This window comes from Camelus bactrianus, chromosome 16 (genome assembly GCF_048773025.1).
Source record: "Camelus bactrianus isolate YW-2024 breed Bactrian camel chromosome 16, ASM4877302v1, whole genome shotgun sequence".
In the NCBI taxonomy this organism is placed as follows: Eukaryota; Metazoa; Chordata; class Mammalia; order Artiodactyla; family Camelidae; genus Camelus; species Camelus bactrianus.
The window spans coordinates 11,441,524-11,463,780 of record NC_133554.1 but is presented as its reverse complement, the minus strand read 5'-3'; the positions used below and the strand labels follow the sequence as shown (position 1 = coordinate 11,463,780).

Below are 22,257 nucleotides of genomic sequence, written 5' to 3'. Positions count from 1 at the left end.
CAGGTTTCAATGGCTTTTTACTCCATTTGGAGGAAACATAATTCTTAATAAAATTAAATGGAAGAAATAGAAGGAACTAAAGTGCTCAATTCTAATGTGCTGTAACATTGGTTACAATATAACCTCTATTTTCCATTAAATGGATTTGTGGAAGGAGAAAACATCCATAAGCATAGAATGACTTGCTACTGTTCTAATTTCTGAAAGTTTCTTTTGTTTATCATGCCACTGGAGGGACAGGTTTGGTAAGTCTCTTTTTTACATACATCTTTCTTTAGATAATCCTTGGGAGAAAGAATACTCTAAGAATACCCACCCTGTAAAGTACAATAGTATTATTTCATTAGGTCGATAACCTGCCTGATTAGTTCAGAGGATTATTTCCAGGTAACTCTCATTTTCTGTGTGTCCACTCCCCCACTCCCCACTTACATAAGATCCATCACATCAGGAAAGAGTCAGTCTAAATAAAGCAGAATTGATTGGCTTAAACATTCTGAACATTCCAAAGGACAGGCTGTAGACCCAAACATGGCTACTTTCTTAGCCTAAGGCAGGCTAAGTACTCATTAGACTTCTCAGAGAAGCCTGTCTAATAATAAAAGAATAGTAAAGAGATGGGAAATGCATGGGTTTGAAGTTAAATAAGAAACAAAAATGTATGAGGGAGGGCAGATATGTCTTATGTCTTAATTTCAAAAAGATGGAGCAGAAAGGGAAAAGTGGGCCCACAGGTGTAATAAATAAACAAATTAATGATATAAATTTATACTGAATTTATGTTCTAATTAGCCTCGGGAAGGAAGATGGGAATATAATATTTATAAAATAACTATAGAGTTTATATAGGCAGTATAAATTTTAAAAGCCACAGAATGGCAGAAGAAACATTTTTCTTTTCCTAGATAAATTGTATTTTAGCACCCAAATGTAATAATGGAATGACCCTGAGAACACACATCACTCATTCTGGTGTTAACATTTATGGATCAAAAAAATCATCCTACCCTTTTGATCTTGCCCTCATGATTTATCTATGTAGAAAACCATAAGGAAACTATAAAAAGGCTACTAGAACTAATATGTGAGTTTAATAAAGTTGCAAGATACAAGTTTAATGTACAAAAATCAATTATATTTCTATATGCTAGCAACAGTCAAAAATTAAAATTACAAAATGCTATTTACTATAACATCAAAACTACGAAGTACTTAATAAATCTGACAAAAGATGTGCAAGAACTGTACATGAAAAATCATAAAACACTGCAGAGAGAAGTTAAAGATGACCTAGATAAATGGATATGCCATGCTGATGGATTAGAAGACTCAATATTGTTTGATGTCAGTTCTCTCCCAAACTGATCTACATGTTCATTGCACTCTCAATCAAAATCCCAGCAAAGGACCCAGAACAGCCAAAATGATATTTGAAAAAGAACAAAGTTGAATCATTTATACTATCTGATTTCAAGATTTACAATGGAAAAAAAATTTACTTTGACTCTTACATCATACTATCAAAATTACCTCAAAATGAATTATTAAAGTAAATGTAGGAGTTCAATCTGTAATATTTCTATTAAAAAACTGTAACTGTGATTTATTAGATAAAACATAAAAAGCAAAAAATTATAAAATAAAACTTTAACCCCCAAAAAACTTGTTTTTTTGAAAGACTGTTAAGAAAATAGGGTGGGAAGGGATAGACTGGGATTTCAAAATTGTAGAATAGACTACACTGTATAGCACAGGGAAATATACACAAAATGTTATGATAACTCACAGAGAAAAAAATGTGACAATGAGTGTGTATACGTCCATGAATAACTGAAAAATTGTGCTGAACACTGGAATTTGACACAACATTGTAAAATGATTATAAATCAATAAAAAAGGTTAAAAAAAAAAAAAAAGAAAAAGGCAAACCCACAGACTGAGAGAAAATATCTGGAAAACATATTTGACAAAGGACTTGTACACACAATATATAAAGAATTTTATTACTTGATAGTAAGACAAACAAAAAAAAGATATGAACAGATATTTCACCAAAGAAAATACAAGAATGATCAATAAGATTATGGAAAAAAAATGCTCATTCGTCATCAGGGAAATGCAAATTAAAATGAGATATTACTATATATCCCTAAGAATGGGTAAAATCGGTATGGATATGGAACAGCTGGAACTCTCACACTTACCAAATGACCCAGCAATACCACTGCTAGGTACTCACCCAGAAAAAAGGGAAAACGTGTATCCACAGAAAGACCTGGACATGAATAGGAGCTTTCACCATTAAAAAAAAGATAAAACTGGAAATAATCCCCAACTCCACCAAGGGGTGAAAGAGTTAACAAATAATGGTATAGGCATCGGTGGAATACTACTCAACAATAAAACAGAACAGACCACTGACACATCTCAAAGCATTAACACTAAGCAAAAGAAACCAGATGCAAAAGACTCCATACTACATGATTTCATTTACAAAATATTATTGAAAAGGCACGATTATACCAGCAGAGACAACGCTACAAAGAACAAGAAGAACAGTCAACACAGTAAGAGACAGAAAATAAAATGAGAAAAAGCAGGTAAAATAAAACAGAAATGAGAGAAAAAGATCATCACCACAGATGAAGCACTCTTGTCAGAAGATCAAGTCTAATAAATCTACTTAAGCCTAGAGATCTGCCTCCAATTTACAGATATAATCAGCAAAATCTAGATTGTGGGAAACACCACAGATAAAAGATCTAATTTCTTCTACAAATAAATTTCAAGGAAAAAAGAGAGGGGAGGAGGAATCAACAGGTTAAAAGAGACTTAAGATACTTATCAACAGACACATATGGGGCATCAATGGGACCCTGTTCAGATAAAACAAACTGGACAAAAACACTAGAGAACTTTGATAATCCACTGATTGGATGTTTAATGATATTAAAGGATTTAAAAATATTTAAGGATTTTTTAGTATGACAGCATTGTTGTTATGGTAAAAAAAAGACCATGAGATACATACTGTAATATTTACAGACTTTAAATTTTCTAATATTTAAAAAAGTTTTAAAGGAAATAGTATATATAAAAGATAGACAAAGAAAAGCCAATAAATACATAATTCTTCAAAGATGAAAAGCTAAACAACAGAATAGTACTAAAGTTTTAACATATAAACCCTGAAAACTTTCCTGAAACACAAAACTTCAATGAACATATTGAAAAGGCACACCTTATTTCAGGAAAAAACTGACCAAGATTGGTCAACACTGGGAATATCCTAATAAAATTACTGGACTCCAAAACTTCAGGCAGCCAGACAAAATAATCATATCACTTAGATGGGGAAGAATTAGGCTGGCAACAGACTTTCCCTACAGAATATTAAATGACACAAGACTTTGGAGTAAAAGAGTGAGTCAAGAATTTTCAAGCATGTAAGTCGCAGTTTTGATCACATAAGAATTCAAGGATTGTTAAGCCCCTTTTGAGGAAACTAGTAGAAGGCATGCAAGAAATGACAGTGAAATGTAAACAAAAAGGACTGGCAGTAACAAAGGGGGATAAAAGTGAAAGAATGAAACACAGAAATGATACAACTGACAAAAATGAGAGGAAAAGAAGGCAAGAGGTTGGAAAGAGAATAAGCTTTCATTTGTCATTATTCTCTTCTGTACTAGGACAGAGAATTCACTGCTAAAAGCAGACTGTCAGCCTATACGTGATTATTCAGGTATACTCTCTTCCACAGTTTTGACACCAGCCAAAGTATATTCATTTTTTTCCTCAGCAAACGGTGAGCTCTGGACACACATTTGCTTGGTTCACTACTCTATCTTCAGTACTAAGAAATGACTGGCACTCAGATGATAACAATTATTTGTTAAATGGATAAATCAATTTCAAATAAAAAAGTTTTGGGGGGAAAACTTTTAATGAAGACATTCTATTCCTAGAATCCTTTAAAAAGGCAGTGAAAGTTCTGGTTTCCTTATTCTCTCTGGATGAGTTTCTGAACAAAATTCCCTCGGGCCTCCAAAACTGAAGCGGACACTGGAGAGACACGCAAGAGCCTGTGCTCACTCTACACCGAGTGTCCACCAACGTGGGAGTTTTCCCTTGGCTAAGGGGAACCCTCTCTTGTTGGACACAAAGTACACAGCTGTCTCAGGATCCAGCTGGGGAACTCAAATTTCTTACCTATTCTTGTTAAACTGGATCGCAAAGTCTGTCATGTGCTGCAGAGCTTTGTTGGTGAAATTCATTTCCATATAGATGTGCCCTTGGCGGTGAGTAAATGTTCCTGAAATCTCCAAGCCTTTAGCCTTTACTGCAGGCAGCCAGACCTGAAACACAGTACAGAGCCCAATGGAACCAGACAGGATTCACCTCGATGCTATTTGTTTTGGAATAAAGATGAAATTAAAACTTCACTTCCTTAGGCAAAAATTAAGGTGATTTTTATACCATAAGTACCAAGCCAGGTGCAAATGTTTCTGGATAAAGTCATATTTGCTGAATTTTGAGCTCACTCTCAATTATCTAAGAACCAAAACAAACAAAAAACCCCAAAACGAACACAAAATCTGAAAGTCTGTGGGTAACTCTGGCAAAAGGAGAAATTGCAATGAGTATAATTTCAGGGTTTTTTTGGTTAGTAGCTTTGATAAAAGGCTTAAAAGGGAAAAAAACAGAATCTACTAACAAAAATAGCATGTCTATAATATTGAAAGACTTTTAAAAATCATTACCAAAATCATTATCAGTAACCTATGACAGGTAAGGACTTTGAATTATGTATATTTTAAACTCTTGATAAAGTTTCTGATAAAGAGTAAGCATTCAGACGCTGCTTAAGCGCTCTGGACACCTATTCCCTCTCTCTATAATTCACCCATAACTTACCCCTGGTCTTAGAACCTGTGATACTCCTGGACTGCCCCAGTTTATTAAAAATAAAAAATTGGGAATTCATGAACTGTCCCGACTACTTAAAGACAGAATACCCAAGAGTCAGTGGGGTGGTTAATAAATGTGAGAAGACACTCACCTACACTGAAAAAAAAAAAAAAAAAAAGAAATCAAGTAACCACAAGATACAACTTCTCATCCATCAGGGAGTCAAAAATTCAAAAAGTCAGGATACTCAATGAAGGAGAATACAAGGACTCTGGCACTGTTACATTCTGTTTTGGGGAATGTAATTTCATGTTACCTTTTTGAAAAGTAAGTTGGTAATGTCCATTTTAAAACATTTAAAGGACAAAGCACATTGCAAGTCTATCCCATAGATACACTTACAAAAAATATACCATGATGTATATTAAACAAGAATGTTTATGGTAACATCACAATAACAAATAAGGAGGCAGAGGGCAGGGCAAGGGACCTAAATGTCCACCATCAAGAGAATGATTAAATAAGTTGTGGTACATCAATACAGGGGGTACAGCCATTCAAAACAATGCGGCAGTGAAAAAACAAGGTGCAGAACACTGCAGCCCTCTGACAGCATTTTTAAGGGATATAAACATATAGGTGTATGCATGATCTTTTTTTCTTCTTCTGAAAGGACACAGAAGAAAGTTAATAGTAGCTACCTATGAGGAAGCTGGGACAGAGAGAGACAATTTCCCACCTGATAGTTCTACATTATTTAAATTTGCCATTTGTATTACTATGTTTTTTTTAAATTGAAGTGTAGTCAGTTATAATGTGTTAATTTCTGGCGTACAGCATAATGTCTCAGTCATGCATATGTATACATATATTCATTTTCATATTCTTTTTCAGTAAAGATTATTACAAGATATTGAATATAGTTCCCTGTGCTACGTACTACGTTAATGTTAGTAAACAAGTAAATTAGTTATCTTTTAATCAATAATTAAAAATCTGTGGGGATAACATCCAACATAGTAACCTTACAACAAAGCTACCAAGTTGTGGCAAAACACTATGGCTCAGTTTGAATCATATTTTTGGTTACTCTACATAATGGCTGTGTACACAGAGACTACTGGAATGGAGAACTGATCTACGTATCTGTAGCACAGTCAGATGAGCAGGCAGAGAATTCAGGAAGCAACCATGCATGTTGTCCCTCAGAAAGGCAAGATTACAAGAAATCTAGCCTAGCCTAGAAGGCACTATTCCCAAGCAGGCTTCATTTACAGGGAGTTTCCCTGTTTGAATTTCTATCTGAGCAAGAGACAGCAAGCAAAGCTGAGACTAGAAGGGAACCAATGACACGAACCTAAATCAAAACTCTGTGCACTAACACCCATGAAAACCAAATCTGGGCAATGGCACTCTATAATCCAGAGGCAATACCAATGGAAAAAGGAGAGTGGAAGGGATGCAAAGTAAAATGTTACTTCTCTCTAGTTCTCTGTCTTTTCCTCCTGCTGCTGCACTTATATCAGACCTACACTAGACTGATGTCAGTGCTGACAAGCTAGACAGTATTTCTAAATAAGAGAACAAAACTCAAATATTTAATATTTCCAATTTTAAGTCTAATTATAAGAATGGTTAAATGGGACACTATAGTGCTTCTTATTGCTAGGTTTGAAGCCACCTTTTATCTTCCTCTCAAATCCTCTAGAAAAAGGGCCCTAACCTTGGATTTATTATCAGTGGAAATAACACAAATGTTAGATGCTAACATAACATAACATAACATAACATAACATAACATAACATAACATAATTCAGGTCCTGTCCACTAAGAAAGTATTGCTTTACTTACAGCCTTAGGAGCCACATATCCACCAGGTGCCATGCCTATCCCTGTGGAGAGTTCAAACAGGTCATTCAGACCACTGCTGACCACAGCAGGAGTAGGTGAAGGAGCGAAGGTTGCAGGCACTGATGATGGGATGAAGGATTGTCCCACCTGCAGGGAAAAAAAGGGAAAGGGGGGCAAGGAGATCAGGAAGAACAGATTAACAGTCCTTAAAATGTTGCCATATATTTCAACAGAATTGACAAATCGGTAAGAACACACCATAATTACAGTATTTTTAGCAGTTAAATTAGTATATTCTTTGTCCTTTTTATCATCATGGCTATTTTTCATCACTGAAAAGATACACACACTCTTCAGAAGTTCTATCAAGAGAGAGTAATCAGTAGGATCAGGAACACAGTGATCCAAGATTTTTTCCATTTGTTTCCAATTTTAGCTTCCATGATTCTGTGCAAAAGGCCTACAAGTACCCTAACGAAGGGGAGGTTTGTCTCTACAGAAAGAAGGAGAAGCATCCAACTTAGACAGCAATTCCACTTCCACGTGGGTCCAGGCAAGTCTTAGTTCCCCATTCAGGCATAAATATCTAGTAGGAAACTCTCCTGTGGGAGATGGATATTCACACCCCGTCACTCACTTACGAGGAGAGTCTCAGTCTGAGTCCAGCTGACTCTCAAGTTCTTTCTAGACGACAGTAGAGAACAAGAGCATTCTCTAGTCAAGATGGCAGGTTCCATTTCCTTTAGCTCTTTCATGCCAGGAAGACAAAGATCTCCGTAGACACCAGAGCGCCAGTCCCTAAAGACACCCCTACACCACATGTGGTGTGTGAGCCCAAAGATTCCAAGTAACCCTACGCTACTCTTCATAGACTGCTCGAGAGGTTCTGGTGAACAGTGCTAGACAGCAGCGGTGGCTGGTCTGAGAATGTGTGCATAGGAAAAGCATCAAACAGGGGCAGCGCATCCCATGGTGGAAAAAACGGATGGCACTTACTGCCGGACTTCCTCCAATGCCCCCGCCAAGGTCACTGCCAAGCTGAAAGAGAGAAAGGAGAGAGAGGAGAGAGAGGTAGAGTTCATTTAGCTAAGTACTAGATGCCCGTACAGAACCTGTAAATTGCTCTACCAAGTTGCTGGGAACACATGCTATTCAACTTAACTCCCAAAGCCTAAAGAAATTCTAGACTACAAAGAAATACATCCTAGGGGAACCAAGTAGGGGAAGTGTTAGTGTGTGGGAGTTTTGAAAAATCTTGGAAAGAATATGGAGCTGGGACATCTCAGGGATGTTTCAGATCCAACCTTTCCACTGGGGTACATAGGCACAAACCTAAACAAGATTTAAAGTGTTGACATGTTCTGAGAAGCTCTATCTCCAAGTAGTAATATTTTGAATATGTTTTATTTTTTTCTTTAAAAGGAAATTTAAGGGGGAAAAATAAAGAAAAGCAAAGAAAAACTAAAATATGCTTTGATCTACAAAACTTGCTGCCCCACTGCGAAAGTGGGAACCAAACCAGTATTGAGCTGCAATTTCAAGCTTCAAAAATTACAGCTGGAACAAGAGTGATTTTTAGTTTAGAACTCTCCAAAGAAAGAAAACAGCTGGGTTAGGAAGATATCCTACCTGGGGAGGAAGTGGGGAGGCATGCAAGCTTTAAATCTCTCACGGTCGATACAACTAAGGAGAAGCGCTGTGATTTATCTGGAGGGGATCGTTTAAAAGGAAGCTAATAACTCTTGGAGAATTAGACTAACTTAATTAGCTAGGTGACAGGAAAATAATTTCACATGGCCTTAGTCTTGCCTTTTTTCCCTTAGGGCTCTGATATAATTCACCCTGAAGTCCATGACAAAAGCATTAAAGAAGAACTGAAGCTGAAAATAGCTAGCATGGAGAAACATAAAACATACACACAACTAACTGAGCGATTTAAAAAGCAAACACCACTTTTTTGTGCTACAATTTCACACTGCCTCTTCCCTAGTTCTCACTGTGCATCTAAAAATCCTCTCTGAATCACCAGGTGCCTTGTCTGCTCTACAGAACACTATATCCTTTATTGTTATTTAGTGGTGGAAACTTGGAGATCTATGTGCTGTGGTTGTGTTAAAAAACAAAACTGTATTTGTCTTCAGGATTTGAGAAAGAGGATTTATTATCATCTCAATGAACAGATATATGAAACTGGATGCCAAGTTCTAAAAAATAATAGATACGGAAAAATAATAGGATATGTGACAAAATTCTGTTACCACTGTGACTGAAGAAAAAAAAAACCCATGCAGGTGCTTCATAACTGGCGTGAAGAAGCATGCTCTGCTGCACTAAGCTACAGAGCACTCCAAACCTCAAAGAGCCAACATTTCCAGAATCTGGTTCCTGAAGATTATTTAATGGTTGGACATGGGACGAAAAATCACAGGCAAAGACAGATAAAAAGGTTTTCACAACTAAGAATTCCAATCACTGGAAAGTATGACAGCAAACAGAAAAGATACATCTGTTTTCTCCCTGGTTCTAGAAGAGCACACATCTGCAGTATGACATCTGAAAAGAATGAGATTCTTTTCATTCAAACGCACACATACATAACGTTTGCTGGATACAAGGCATTACAGGGAGTGTAAAGATGCCAGGTCATGATGGGGACATATAGATGAGTGAGACCCAGGCTTTGCAAACTGGCAGAAAAAAAATAAAACATGAATGCAAAACTATACAGAATATACTAAGGCAAAAAAGCAAAGTTTTGAAGGGAAGAGTCTCCTTTTGGCTGAAGGATGAATGAAAAGAAGCCTCAAAGACGGAGGTGGTAGTGTGAGATTATAAAAAGTAAAAATGGGGGAGGGTATTTCTTAAATAGCATGAACAAAGGATGAAAAAGCAGGAATAAAAGATGATCAAGAAGAATGAGTAGTCCACTTAGACTGGAGCACAGGGTAGATATGTGTAAAAAAAAATCATAGAAAATTTGCAAAGGAAAACTGGTTATGGTGGTCTTTAGTTTTCAATTTCTCCTCCATAAAAGCCTAGAGGTTTCTTAGAGTAAGATTCAAACTTTTAAAGAGTACTAATAACTATTTCAGTTGTGTTTCAATAACTGTGGTTTTCAACCTTAGATACACAATGGAATCAACCACCTGTGTGTGTATGGGGGGCTAGGGGGAGGAATTTTTAAAAATACTGATGCCTAAGCCTCAATCCCAATGATAGTGGTTTAATTGTTCTGGGGTGTAATCTGGGCATCAGAATTTTAACAAGCTCCTCTAACGATTCTAATGTATAAACAAGGTTGAAAACCACTGCCTTAGAGATTTAACTATTATTTGGAATCAGACAAGATTTATCTGTTCAGAAATGACTTTGGAGCTAAATCCTGAATTAAAAAGGTAGCTAGAACTCGAGCAGAAAGAAGAACCCTTTCTAGAGAAGGGAATGATGCAACATGTCTTATTTGTCCTAATGTGTGATCTGGTTTTATGACTTTCTGATGGGCTTACACATTCTCCCCTCAACCATCCTCTTCCCTTCTGGCCTGTCTTACAACCCAAGCTTGAAAGAGATGGAATTCTTAATGGACCTAGTTGGCACTCAATGGTGAGAAAGAAAAAACAAAAACAGCAGTATCATCAAACATGCTAACTTCAATAAAAGGCATTGAGAAAAGTCACTCACTGATGGTGCTATTTCCAAAAGAAACAAAGCCCAAGTATAGTCTTTACTTTCTTAGATTTCATTCTTATTATCTTTGAGTTTTATATGAATGTTATCATAGCTGGACAAGACCTAAATGTACTCCTCCCAACCCCACCATGCTGCCTGTCAATTTTATTCAAAACCATGTAAGAGAAACTGAAAAGCAATCTGCATACTCCTTTGTTATGTTCAGCTGATCAGATACAACTCAGCTGCAACCCAGATTCAAGAACTCTGATCTTAGAGAGATAGGATCCAAAGGGTATTAGAGACACACAGCCAGAAATATAAAGGTTCACCTAACTGTGCTATGTCCAGAGAGCAAAAGGAAAGGACAATTTCGATGTTTTCTAACTAACAAGACTATAGCTTATTCAGACTTTATTTAGCAGCTTTCCTTTTGACCAAAAAGTTTCTAAGGGATGTTATCATGTTCCTCTCCAAAAATATGACAGAGGTGACCGCACAGTGATGGGCAAAAGTAACTAACAGGGAGATGTCAGCAAGGATGGGAGCCAATTACCCAGTGAGTGGCCTCTCCTATCTACAGGATGAGCAGGATAATGCACATATTAATCAAGGGGAAAAACAAAAGGCTAGAAAACCAAACAAAACACAGGAAAGTTGTCGTGTTGGCCTGAACCAGCCATTACTCACTTCAGCTCAGTTGCTGATATTATCTGGAGTCAGACAAGATTCATCTGTTTGGTAACAGTAATCTCCACAGAGGAAGTAATGTCAACTACAGGCTGACTAAATCAGGATACAGGAAGATGAAGGAGAGGTGCCAATTTCAGGAAAAGAGTATTTCAAATGTTGGAAACTGAGCAGAATTTTCCTAAAAGTCCATAGTTGATACCTAAGTCCAAAACTTCTGCTGGTGGTACAGTTCCCCAGCCCTCAGTCTGAATCACATTAAATGGCACTGAGAGTAACACTAACATTTGGCTACTGCCAAAGAGTGGCTGCTTTACCATGCCTGAAATCGTGCTGAAATAGGCTCAATTCATGCTGAACTGCATAACTATGTGTCGCTGCGCTGTTCATTCAGTAACTGGATAGAAAGCGGTGATTTCACGGTGACTTATTTTAACTTATGGCTGAAGGAATGTCAGCATGGCGACATGAGCTCTGCAGCAGAACCAGGCGGAGTCAAGTCTGAGCTGAATCTGCATACAGCTCTAGTTCAGCTACCAAAAGATACCAAAGGAAACACCCTCACCCTATGGCAATATGCTACAAAAGCAGAGTACAGAGAAAGAACTCAAGACTGAGGTTCAGTAAGGAAGTAAGTCTGCCTGACTCCAACAAAAGGAAAAAAGTCTTTTATAAAAGAACATCAACTAAGATGGCCACCAAGTGGACCAAAAAACAAAAACAAAAACAAAACCCCACCAATGTGCACAATGACTGATCGGGGTTAGCCCCTTTGAGGTCCATCTGAGCAGGCTAAAGTAGACCTATCTGCTTCTAAAACTGCGGGGCTGTCTGTCTGTGTATCTGAAGACATTCTCTTAATTAGAGGTGTAGATCTTAAGCTCAGACATTTCTTTGCTCCTGTCTAGAATTATTACCTCTTTTATTTGACACTTTCAGAACTGATTTAATTGAAGGGAGTCTAAGGAATGCTTCAGGTCATACAGCTTACCCATAGCTCTGCTATTCAGGAGTCAAAACAGAATGACGCAAAAATAGTACACAATGACTTCCACCACAGACAAAACTTACGCAAAAATCCTATTGGTATCAAAAACATCAACCTGTGTTTTTCCTATTAGTTTTTGATTTTAGAAGACACATATCATCTCCTAGGTGAAGGTATGGTTTTCAGCTGTTAGCCTGCAAATTTTAATTCCATCTTCAAAAAGCTATTTAGAAAAGCACCATAAAACATATAATTAATCAAAATGGTGAAAAGAATCTGTAACCATGCAGAAGCTATCAGACAAATTCATGGCTGAGAACCGACTTGATGTGGAGTACCATAAAGAGTGGAGATCACGCAAAATCATCAAAAGACTCTAACTGGAAGGAAAAAAAGTCTTACATCAACAGAAAAGTAGGGAGATGTATAGATTACTTCCTGAGATGGGACAGTAACAGAATGCGACAAAAAGTCCTTAGAACGGTCTCAGGCCTTAGCGTCCATTACTGGTCTCTTAGGTCAGATATAACTCAATGTTGAATATAGTAAAAAAATCACAGGAGAAGCTCTGCATCCTGTCTCATTTTCCCTTGCAGTAATTACTACCTGACTTTGTATTTGTCATCTGTCTCCCCGCCACAAGAATGTGAGCTCGTAGGAACTCGACACAACTATATTCCCAGGACACAGAACAGAGTCTGACACAGGATATGCACTCAACTCAAATATTTATTGAGTGAATGAATGTTCCACTAACCATATAAGCAGCTACCTATAACAATATTATTTATTGGGAAGACAATTTTGAAATGAATCATTTTATTGCCGAAAATTATCACAATGTGGACAGAAGGCTGACAAAATTGTTTCACCAACTGGCCTAGAGGACCACATCTGCATCAACACCGCCAACACATACGAACAGAACCAATTAGGGGAAAAACTGACCCCACCTGCTCCATCCCCACTCCAAGGCCAAAGTCCTTTCCAGAGAGGAAATGCATAGTCTCAGCAGTTTTGACAGCCAGTTTTCAGCAGAAGAGTGCCCTGTGTATCATTTGTTTGCCTTGAAAGTACTTGTGCTTTCTATCACAGCTCACCCACAAATGATGGGAGCACAGGATTTTGTGACTCTGCTTAACAGAGGGTAAGGTCAAGCAATCTTGTTCTTTGTGCTGCAAGACAGAAGTATAAACTTACCTAGTTCCTCTCCTCATGAATGAATACACTTATACAGTCTTTCTCAAAACTTCAAGGGCCTCCTAGTGGTACGTTAGCCCAAATTCATACACACAGGGCACCTGGGAGGTACAGCGTGGAGAGCCTAGGGTAAACAAGCTTTGTGTTTTATCTTCAACATTGAGCACTTCTACATTCTAAGCCTTAGTGCATCAGTGTGTTTACATTCCTTACCATCAAGTAAGACCGACACTGCAAGATGATGAACCAAGTTTATCCTGCAGCTTCAAATGCACCCTGCACTCTGCTGTGTACCCGAGAGACATGTACCCCAGTCTGAGAAGGACCAAAGGTAAGTGAGACTGGACTCTGTTCTGGAAGATGACAATAACAAACAAACTGGAGGAATCACAGGACAGTGGAAAGTATAGAAATCCTGAAGTTTTGAAGAAGTCCTGGGTTCGAACCCTGTCTAAGACTGACTTGCTGTACAACCTTCAGTTTTCCGTAAAATGAAATCCACTACCAATTACCTTGCAGACATACTCTGAGGATTAGAAATCATAAAAAGTTTTAGTGCAGACTCTGGTACAGAAATAGGTACCCAGTATTTGGTAATTATTCCCAAAACTGCCCAAGGCCAGCTTTGACTAAATCTAGGCATAGATAAATACATAGTTGGTTACTTAAAGCCACAATGAAGAATTCACCAGGCAAAACTGGGCTACAGTTCACACAGATCTCTCCACACCACCAATTCTAACACTAAGCCCTTAAATCACAGCAAGTCTTCTCCAGAGGAAGAGATACAAAGGTGCAACACTAGTACATACAATGGATTTCCCATGGGCTAAAAAACCTCAGTCATCACTAGAACAGTTCGGGGGGAGAGTACAGCTCAAGTGGTAGAGCGCATGCTTAGCATGCATGAGGTTCTGGGTTCAATCCCCAGTACCTCTTCTAGGAATAAATAAAAAAACAAACCTAATTACCTCTCCCCACCAAAAAAAAAAAAAAAAAAAGGAAAATAGTTCATTACTTAAAATATCTGAAAGGTAAAAAAATCAGTAAGAAACAGGGTGGGAGGTTCAGACAAACATACACTGGAGTCAAGAAAAGGCAGTTTCTTTTCTATTCTACTCCATTCTAGCTGGGTATACTGAGGCTACACTTCTCTAGCAGGAAACCCTTCATCAGCGTGGAGAAAGGGCACTCCGGATAATGCTTCCTTTCCATTTTGACACACAATAGCACCATTTTTCTAAACAGAATAATGCATGGCACCTTGGATGAACAAAAGGCCATAATTTAGCCAAAGTCTCTGCTGACAGTCTGAAAGCAATGGGAACAAGTAACTGAGATTCAACTACTATGTTATCCTTATTTAGCACATGGTGTATCTTTATAACATGTATGCAAGAGTTACACACATGGGCGCCAGGTCACCTCCCACACTACACTAAACCAGAAAGATCTGCACTGTCAGCAAAGTCACACTACCCAGAATGAGCAGTTTCTTAGATTTGGCATCAGAGGCATCAAAAGACATACACGCAGCTTCTAAAGCTAAGAAACAAAACACCCACATAACTACTTTTGTTAAGTCTATATTTAAATAGTACGCTATCATGCTCTACGTGTAGAACAGATCAACCATGTAAGTTTCACTACCTGAATTCACTCCACATCAAGGTGACAATTAAGTTTATACTAATAGAAGGAGGGAACTGTGTTCCAGCAGAGGAGAAGATGCTAAAGAGCTAGAAAAAACTAAGGAGGAAACTGAAGTGTATGTAGGAAATTCATTTTGATTTGAGTATTGTGATGAAGAAACATTCCATTTTTAGCATCTGAAGCTCTGCCTACAACAGTGATTTCCAAGGATGCCTGCCTCAAAAAACAAAAACACACACAAGAAAAATAGGAATCACCTAGGAGGAATGTGTGTGCCTGCACACGTGTTTTCTTTATATTACAGCAATACACTCACCTCACTCTCTTTGGTTTAAAAGCCAGAGTTTATATGCGTCACTATTATTGATGGAAAAAGCCTTCAGGCAGGTTGTGGTAAATAATAATGAAGAAGTAAACTGGTATTTCCTGAATGACAATTCTAGAAAAGTCACAATTCACTAAATCTCAAAATTTCACAACCGTGATAATGAAAGAATAATATCTTCTAGAGAATATAAACTTTTAAGACAGAAGAACAGAAAATTGGGTAGACAATCCAAAATATAAAACAATTTTTAGTCTCCAATTATGGAATGTGAGCAAGGGTAAAAAGAACCCTTGGGAACGAGCAACTTTATCTAAATTGGTCAAATTCAACTCCTGGCCAATTTCTGACAGGCTGGATCATCTAACAGCAAATCACAACAGGAAAATGTCCTGGGGGCAGAGCGGGGAGCACAGGGCAGCAGAACAAAGGTAAAGTCAGAGAGGTCTGTTTTGTAGGAGGTGCCAAAGAGGCTCCCCAGAATGTAATTCTTCTGTGGAAATCACTGCCTTGGCTTAGAGATCAATTTTTTAACCTCTCTACCTAACTCCCATTTGGAACTTCATTTGGCTCAATATTCTCAACCTTCACTGCAAAATTAAAACAACCTGGCTGTCTCCTAAAGAATACCAATATCCAACTCCTGCCTCCCAGAAATTCTGTTTAATTGTTCTAGGGTTGGGCCCAAATATTGACTGTGTGTTGTGTGTGTGTCTGTGTGTGTATTATGCAGCTAGAGCCAAGAACCACAAAGCTTGAACTAAAAGGTGAGTAGCTGCCATGCTTCCCTGGCAGCACTCCAGTGACCTCTATGGGTAAGGTTCTGTTCCAATGATACAAGTAGCAGAAACCTTGCTGACAGCCTTTCTGAGATGAACGCTGAGGTAACTGGGTGCTGCCTGCCAGACAACCCCACAGCTCTAATCCAGGCCATATTTTAAGTGGGGGTCTGGACCAAATTCTACCACTCCTGGCAACATTCTTCTTCTTAGAGAGTAAAAGACAGATCTTTAACAAAATAATTTCAACAGTTTCTTGCTCTCCTTCAACTTGAGGCAGAGGAGGAGCCCTCTGTCTTTCCAGGAGTGGGTTTGCTACTGGCAAGAGAAAAAGGCATCTGGGTTTACCAACAGCTATAGCTGAACCACCAAAGTGAAGTGGTTCACAATGATCACAGACAGTCTGTCTTCACTATGAAAAATACAAAATACGGCCCACAGCCCTGGCTGTCTGTTAGAAATGCAGTTTCCTAGGTCTCAACCCAGACCAACAGGGCTCTGTCCTGGACAGTACCTCCAGTTGACCTACATGCACATTAATTTGAGAAGCGTTGCTGGAAAGGCAAGGACTCACTCAAGAAGTGGCACTATCTATGCAGATTAAGTGAAAACTTTGAGAACTACTTTCCTCGTTAAACTAGATAATTTATGCAAGAAGAGTAAAAGCATTTTTCAAATGGCATAGTCTCCTGCTGCCTTAGAAACTCGTCTTCCTTAGGCCTCTTCCTTGTGATGTTCTCTTAAAAGGAATCTTGGTTCTCTGAGTGAATATATATTTAACTACACAGATCCAAAATAAAAAGAAGGGCTTTTACTCCTCATTATGATTTCTGGGATATATTTATTTTGCAGAATAAGTTGAAGAAAACTTCACGTAAAAACTTTCTGGGGCTACAACACCAAGCATACCATCTTTAATTCCAAAGTCAGAAAAAGCTAAACTTTAGGGTTACAAAGGAACATTATTAAGCCTGCATAGCAAAGGCTGTGTAATACTCAGAAATCCAATTATAAAAACAACTTACTCTCCACCCCAAAAAGAGCATCCTTCACAAAAATAGAAAAAGAAAAAAGGCCCATGTGTGACTTTGGCTACTACAATCTAAGCAAGTTCTAACAGTTTTTCTATCTGATGTGATACTAACAGAATTCTAACAGATGACTGGATTAGCTGTGTGAAATATACGGAGAAAACTCACTGGTGTTAAGGGCCAGCAAGAGCGAATACACAGCCAAACGGAAATAACATGTCTCTTTCCTTCCCTGCTAAAGTGGGTCAAGAAGCAGGAGCACAGAATCCTGAGCCAGGCAACATCAAAATATAGAGCCTCTTTCTTCCTCCATCTTTCAAACTTAATTTGTCATTCTTAGGTCCAGTGTCACAAGCCACTAGGGACAAAAGCAGTGCTGTTAAGGCATAACCTTGAGGAGGATGTAACATTTAACTTGTGGTTCATGCATCAACAGAACAGGAAGAGCTATTTCAGTGTTTATAAGGGATTTCTGAGAGTATCCATGAATATTTCAATATTCATTTGTCAGTCTCCTGAGTCTATAAAGGAGAGGCTATACAGCAATGCAGAATGATCCTATGAGGAAGCTATTCAGTCAACTCTAAACATTAAAGATATGAACATGAAAAGCAAATGTTTATATTCCCAAGAAAGACAAAAGGAGTGGTCACTTGTGTCACCATAAGCTGGAGTCCGGAGCTTGGTCAGTGCACAAACTCTGGAAGCAGCGACTTCCATTAGTAAAATGCACAACCCACAGAGATAGACTGTAACTCTATTATTTCCTTATACTCTCTGTCAGCCAAAAGTAAATGTACCTGTACTGGCTGGCATACATCCCAGACATAATACTGCTCGTAAGTAGATGAGAAAATGCCTGTGTATGGAGCAGAAAGTAAGGTTGTTTTGCTTATGCAATCTCTGAGAACATATATTTTCCTGTCTATGGCATCTGCCTTCCAATTTCTGATGTTGGGAAATAAATCAGTTTGTTGGGCATATTTATAGTCAGCGGGTTGACAAACATCTTATTTGCAAGTGTCCAGCTAAAAAAGCCCCTCTAATTCCACCACAGTTAAGTATCTAATTTGCAGGGAGCCATGTGATGAGACCTGTTATTTTCTGGCCTTCTCTCTACAGAGAGGTCATCCTTAACATTTCTCATTTATCTTGCACAGCAACAGTAACTAAGTCTGGTTTCCATTGGTGGCACATATTCACAGATTCTTTGGACTTTGGAGCCTTTTAGTATTAGAATCCTGGAAGCTAATTAAATTGGAAGTATGACAGGGTGGAGTGGGGGATGTGGATGGAGAAGGGCAAAAAAGAAACAACCAAGAAGTCCCTTCCAACTGTACGATACTTTTTTTTTTTTTAAACACAAATGGCTCAAATGGCAGCTTCAGAACCTTTCAGAATTAGACAAGGCATAAGCCAATAAAATATAAAAAAGGCAAAAGTTTGAAAGCCTCAAAATAGGATGATCACTATGAGGTCATTTAAATGATGTTCAGGTCAAAAGGGGAATCACAGGGGCTATCCAGAGTTAAGCAGCAGGAGCAGTACTAAGCTCTGGAAAGGCGACAGGGTAGTTAAACATAGAAGTTCTATTTAGAGGCAGGACAACAAAATAATCCTGTACACTTGCAGACATACCCCACACCAACGATGAACTCTATCAATTAATCCTCTAGAGACAAAGAGTCCTGTTCTTTACTGCTCTGCTTGTCAAGGAAAGGTCTAGTTCTAAAATGCTGAATAATTTAAAGTTCTTCAGCATATTAAGAATTAAAAATAACCCCCCAAATTTTTAAAATAAAAAGAATTTAAAATAGCCAAAAGAAAGAAGAAAGATGCTTACCAGACTGTCTAGTCCTCCTCCCAAGAGGTCAACTGCTCCCATCTGCATGGAGGATACCTGTGGCACATTGACTGGGGGCCCAAGGTCAAGGTTTAAAAGATCCCCCAGAAGGTCACCTTGAGAGGGGATAACCTGAGGCTGTTCCAGGTTGGTGGCAGTGGTGGTGCCAACAGGGCTGTCACCCGCATCAGTGCTGCAAGACATACAAAGAAGGGAAAAGAGAAAAGTCAGTTTTACTGGGGACATAGTAACAAGGCAACAAGTAAAAGTCAGATATACAAAATACAGGAGGGAAAAACTCTCATAATCATTTGTTGATATACATGAAGAGATGACAGCAATTCTTGTTTTTTTTAAAAATCAAAACACAGTTGCTAAAATGAAAATAAATGTATACTACAGCAAACTCATCAGTCAACTTTAATTGAGCACCTACTCTATAAACGAGCACTGTAATGATAACTCTGGGGAAATATTTTTTTAAAAAAGGAAATGTATTTCCTGTCCTCAAATAATTTACACTCAAAAAACCAAAACCAAACCAAACAAACCCAAACAAACCCCCCAAATCAGCAATCACAAAATGATTGAAAAGCAGTCACTGTGTAGCAGCAAAACCACGTACTGTGTCCACACGATAGCAGGATACAGACTAGCAGCAAACACAACCAGGTGGGGCTGATTCCAAAAGCTCCTGAGAATGCTTTTATGGCTAGATTTTGAAGGACAGAATAGTTATTATGAGCAACTACCAGGGAGAGACCTTCCAAAAAGGAAGGAGGAATAGTTTGTGCAAAGGCACAGAAATGAACAATTTGACTTTAGGGGCGGTGAAAAAATTTTATTTGCTGGAGCAGAGACTGGAATTGGTAAGATTTGGGGGAAGAGAAGATGAGGGAAATACAACTGTGAAAACCACTCTGGAGAGTTAATTTTTATATAATAAGCAATGCAGAATCACTTTTATTTGTTGAACAAAGAACTAAAAACATTAGAGGAACATTACTCTAGCAGCTGTGTGTACAAGGGACTGAAGCTGGGAGAATGGACATGAAGATCAGCTAAGAGTAATTTAAACTGCTACTGCCACCACAGGATAAAAATAAAAAGGAAGTGGTGAGTTCAAGAGATGTTAAAAGGACTAGGCAGGGGAAAAAGATCTTAACAGATGGTGCTGGATCAACTGTATAGCTAAGTGGGAGAAAAAATGCGCCTTGACTCCTACACCTCACAATACAAACAAAAATTAGAGATAAATCAGACATAAATGTAAAGGGGAAAACCTAAGAGTATTTCAATGACCCTGGAGTACACAAAAGCTTCTACAAAAAGCACTAACCATAAAAGAAGGAAAAATGCTGAATTGGATTTCACTAAAATTAAGAACATCTCTTCTTCAAATGACACTTTTAAGAGAGAGTGAGAGATGGTATTCTCCACAGACTGGGAAAAGATATTTGCAATACATACATCTGACAAAGGACTTGTATCCAAATTATATAAAGAATTCTTATAAATCTTTTCATCATTATATAAAGAATTCCTACAAAGACTCATTAAAAAATAAGGAAAAGATCAGGCATGACACAAAAGAGGATATGCTAGGATTCTATAAACATCAAGACATACTTACAGCTCTTCTCATCAGGAAAATGCAAATTAAAACCATGAGATACCACTACACATCCACCAGAATGGCTAAAATTAAAATGACTGACAATATCAAGTGATGCTAAGGGTATGGATCACCTAGGACTCTTATACAATTCTAGAAGGAGTGAGCATTGGTACAATCACTTGGGAAAACTGGCAGTATCTCTTATAGCTAAATAACATCTATTCTATTACCTAGCAATTCCACTCCTAAGTACATACATAAGAGAAATGAGTATATAAGTCTACCAAAAGACATATACAGGAATATTCATAGCAGCTTTATCCGTAAGAGTCCCAAACTTGAAACAACCCAAAGGCATATCAATAGAAGATACAAATAAACTGCGGCATATTTAGGCAATGGGATTCTATGTACCAATAAATAGGAATACACAACTGATAACACGACATTAGATTAGTCTCAAAGACATTGTGTTGTGAAAAAAGCCAAGACACAGAGAGTAAATACTGTATCGTTCTATTTATATGATGTTTAAGAACAGGCAAAATTAATCTATAGTGACAGAAATCAAAACAGTGGTTATCTCTGGAGGGTGGATATAACAGAAAAGGGCATGAGGAATCTTCTGGGGTGCTTGAGAAATACCCGACATCTGACCAGGGTGGTGGTTATATGAGCGTATACATATGTAAAAATCTATTGAGCCAAATACTAAAGATTAGTGCACTCAGATTAGTATAAGTGGTATATTAATTTAAAAAGTGGAAAAAAAAAAAAACAACAAACTCACAAAGAAAATTTCAGGCTCAGATGGCTTCACTGTGAATTATTCCAAACTTTTTTTAAAAAAAGTAAAAACCAACCTTAGATAAATCTTGGGCAAGTGACAACTTCTCTGAGACAAAACTTCCTCAAAATGGTAACAAAACATAGTTCTGTTCTATTTTACGGAAGATCAAATGAAAACATGGTGTAAACGGTAAAGTCTTATAATGTATCAGTGGTAACTGTGTTTCGTAGATAAACTCCCTAAGGGAATAGAGAAGGTTCAGAATGAGCCTTGTAATACATCTGGAGAAAAAAATGAACACAGAACTGCAAAGATTAAAGAGAGAAAAACAACCTAAGAAAGATGACTTAGGAGGAAAAAGTGTCAAGGAAGCCAAGAAGAGAAGAATCTGGACTGGGAAGAATGGGTACAAATAAAGACAAAAATTAGTAAGTCAAAAGGAGAAGCAGTTTTATACACATCTAGCAAAAAACGTACAGAAATATATGAAATCTCCAATAAAGGGTATTACTTGCACATGGAAATTCTATTATCTTTTTTTTAGCGGCGGGGAATAGAGAGAGATTGATTGATTTAATGGAGGCCCTCGAGCATGCCTAGCGTGTGCTCTACCACTGACCTATACCTGCCCCCTGAAATTCTATCATCTTATGTACCATTTGAGAAATATGACAGAAAACATGGACTTATCAGCACCTCTAAATAAAAGGCAGAGTTTAGGTAACAGTGTGCATACTTTCCTTCACTTTAATAGAAAAGGAAGAGTATTATGAGAAGATATAAGTGAGTTAGATGAAAAATAAATGACCCTATAGTTTCTACAAGTTAAGAATACGTTAAATCATTATTATGCATTTTTGTCTAAATGAAAAAGACAAGAGAACTAACAGGAAAATGTTTCCCATTGTGAG

General features: G+C 37.8%; 1 protein-coding gene across 2 annotated transcripts in view; it reads right to left on the bottom strand.

Annotated features, from left to right (window-relative positions):
* The window catches only part of AP2B1 (adaptor related protein complex 2 subunit beta 1), a 102,530-nt gene that overhangs the window by 32,974 nt on the left and 47,299 nt on the right, over window positions 1–22,257 (bottom strand). The window contains exons 14-17 of one of the 2 annotated variants that reach the window (XM_010949160.3): window positions 18,939–19,131; window positions 7,757–7,798; window positions 6,761–6,907; window positions 4,210–4,355 (exon numbers count right to left, since the gene is read on the bottom strand). In XM_010949160.3, the coding sequence (XP_010947462.1) occupies window positions 4,210–4,355; window positions 6,761–6,907; window positions 7,757–7,798; window positions 18,939–19,131 (528 nt within the window). The remainder of the gene's footprint in view (window positions 1–4,209; window positions 4,356–6,760; window positions 6,908–7,756; window positions 7,799–18,938; window positions 19,132–22,257) is intronic. The other variant, XM_010949161.3, reaches the window with a different exon arrangement.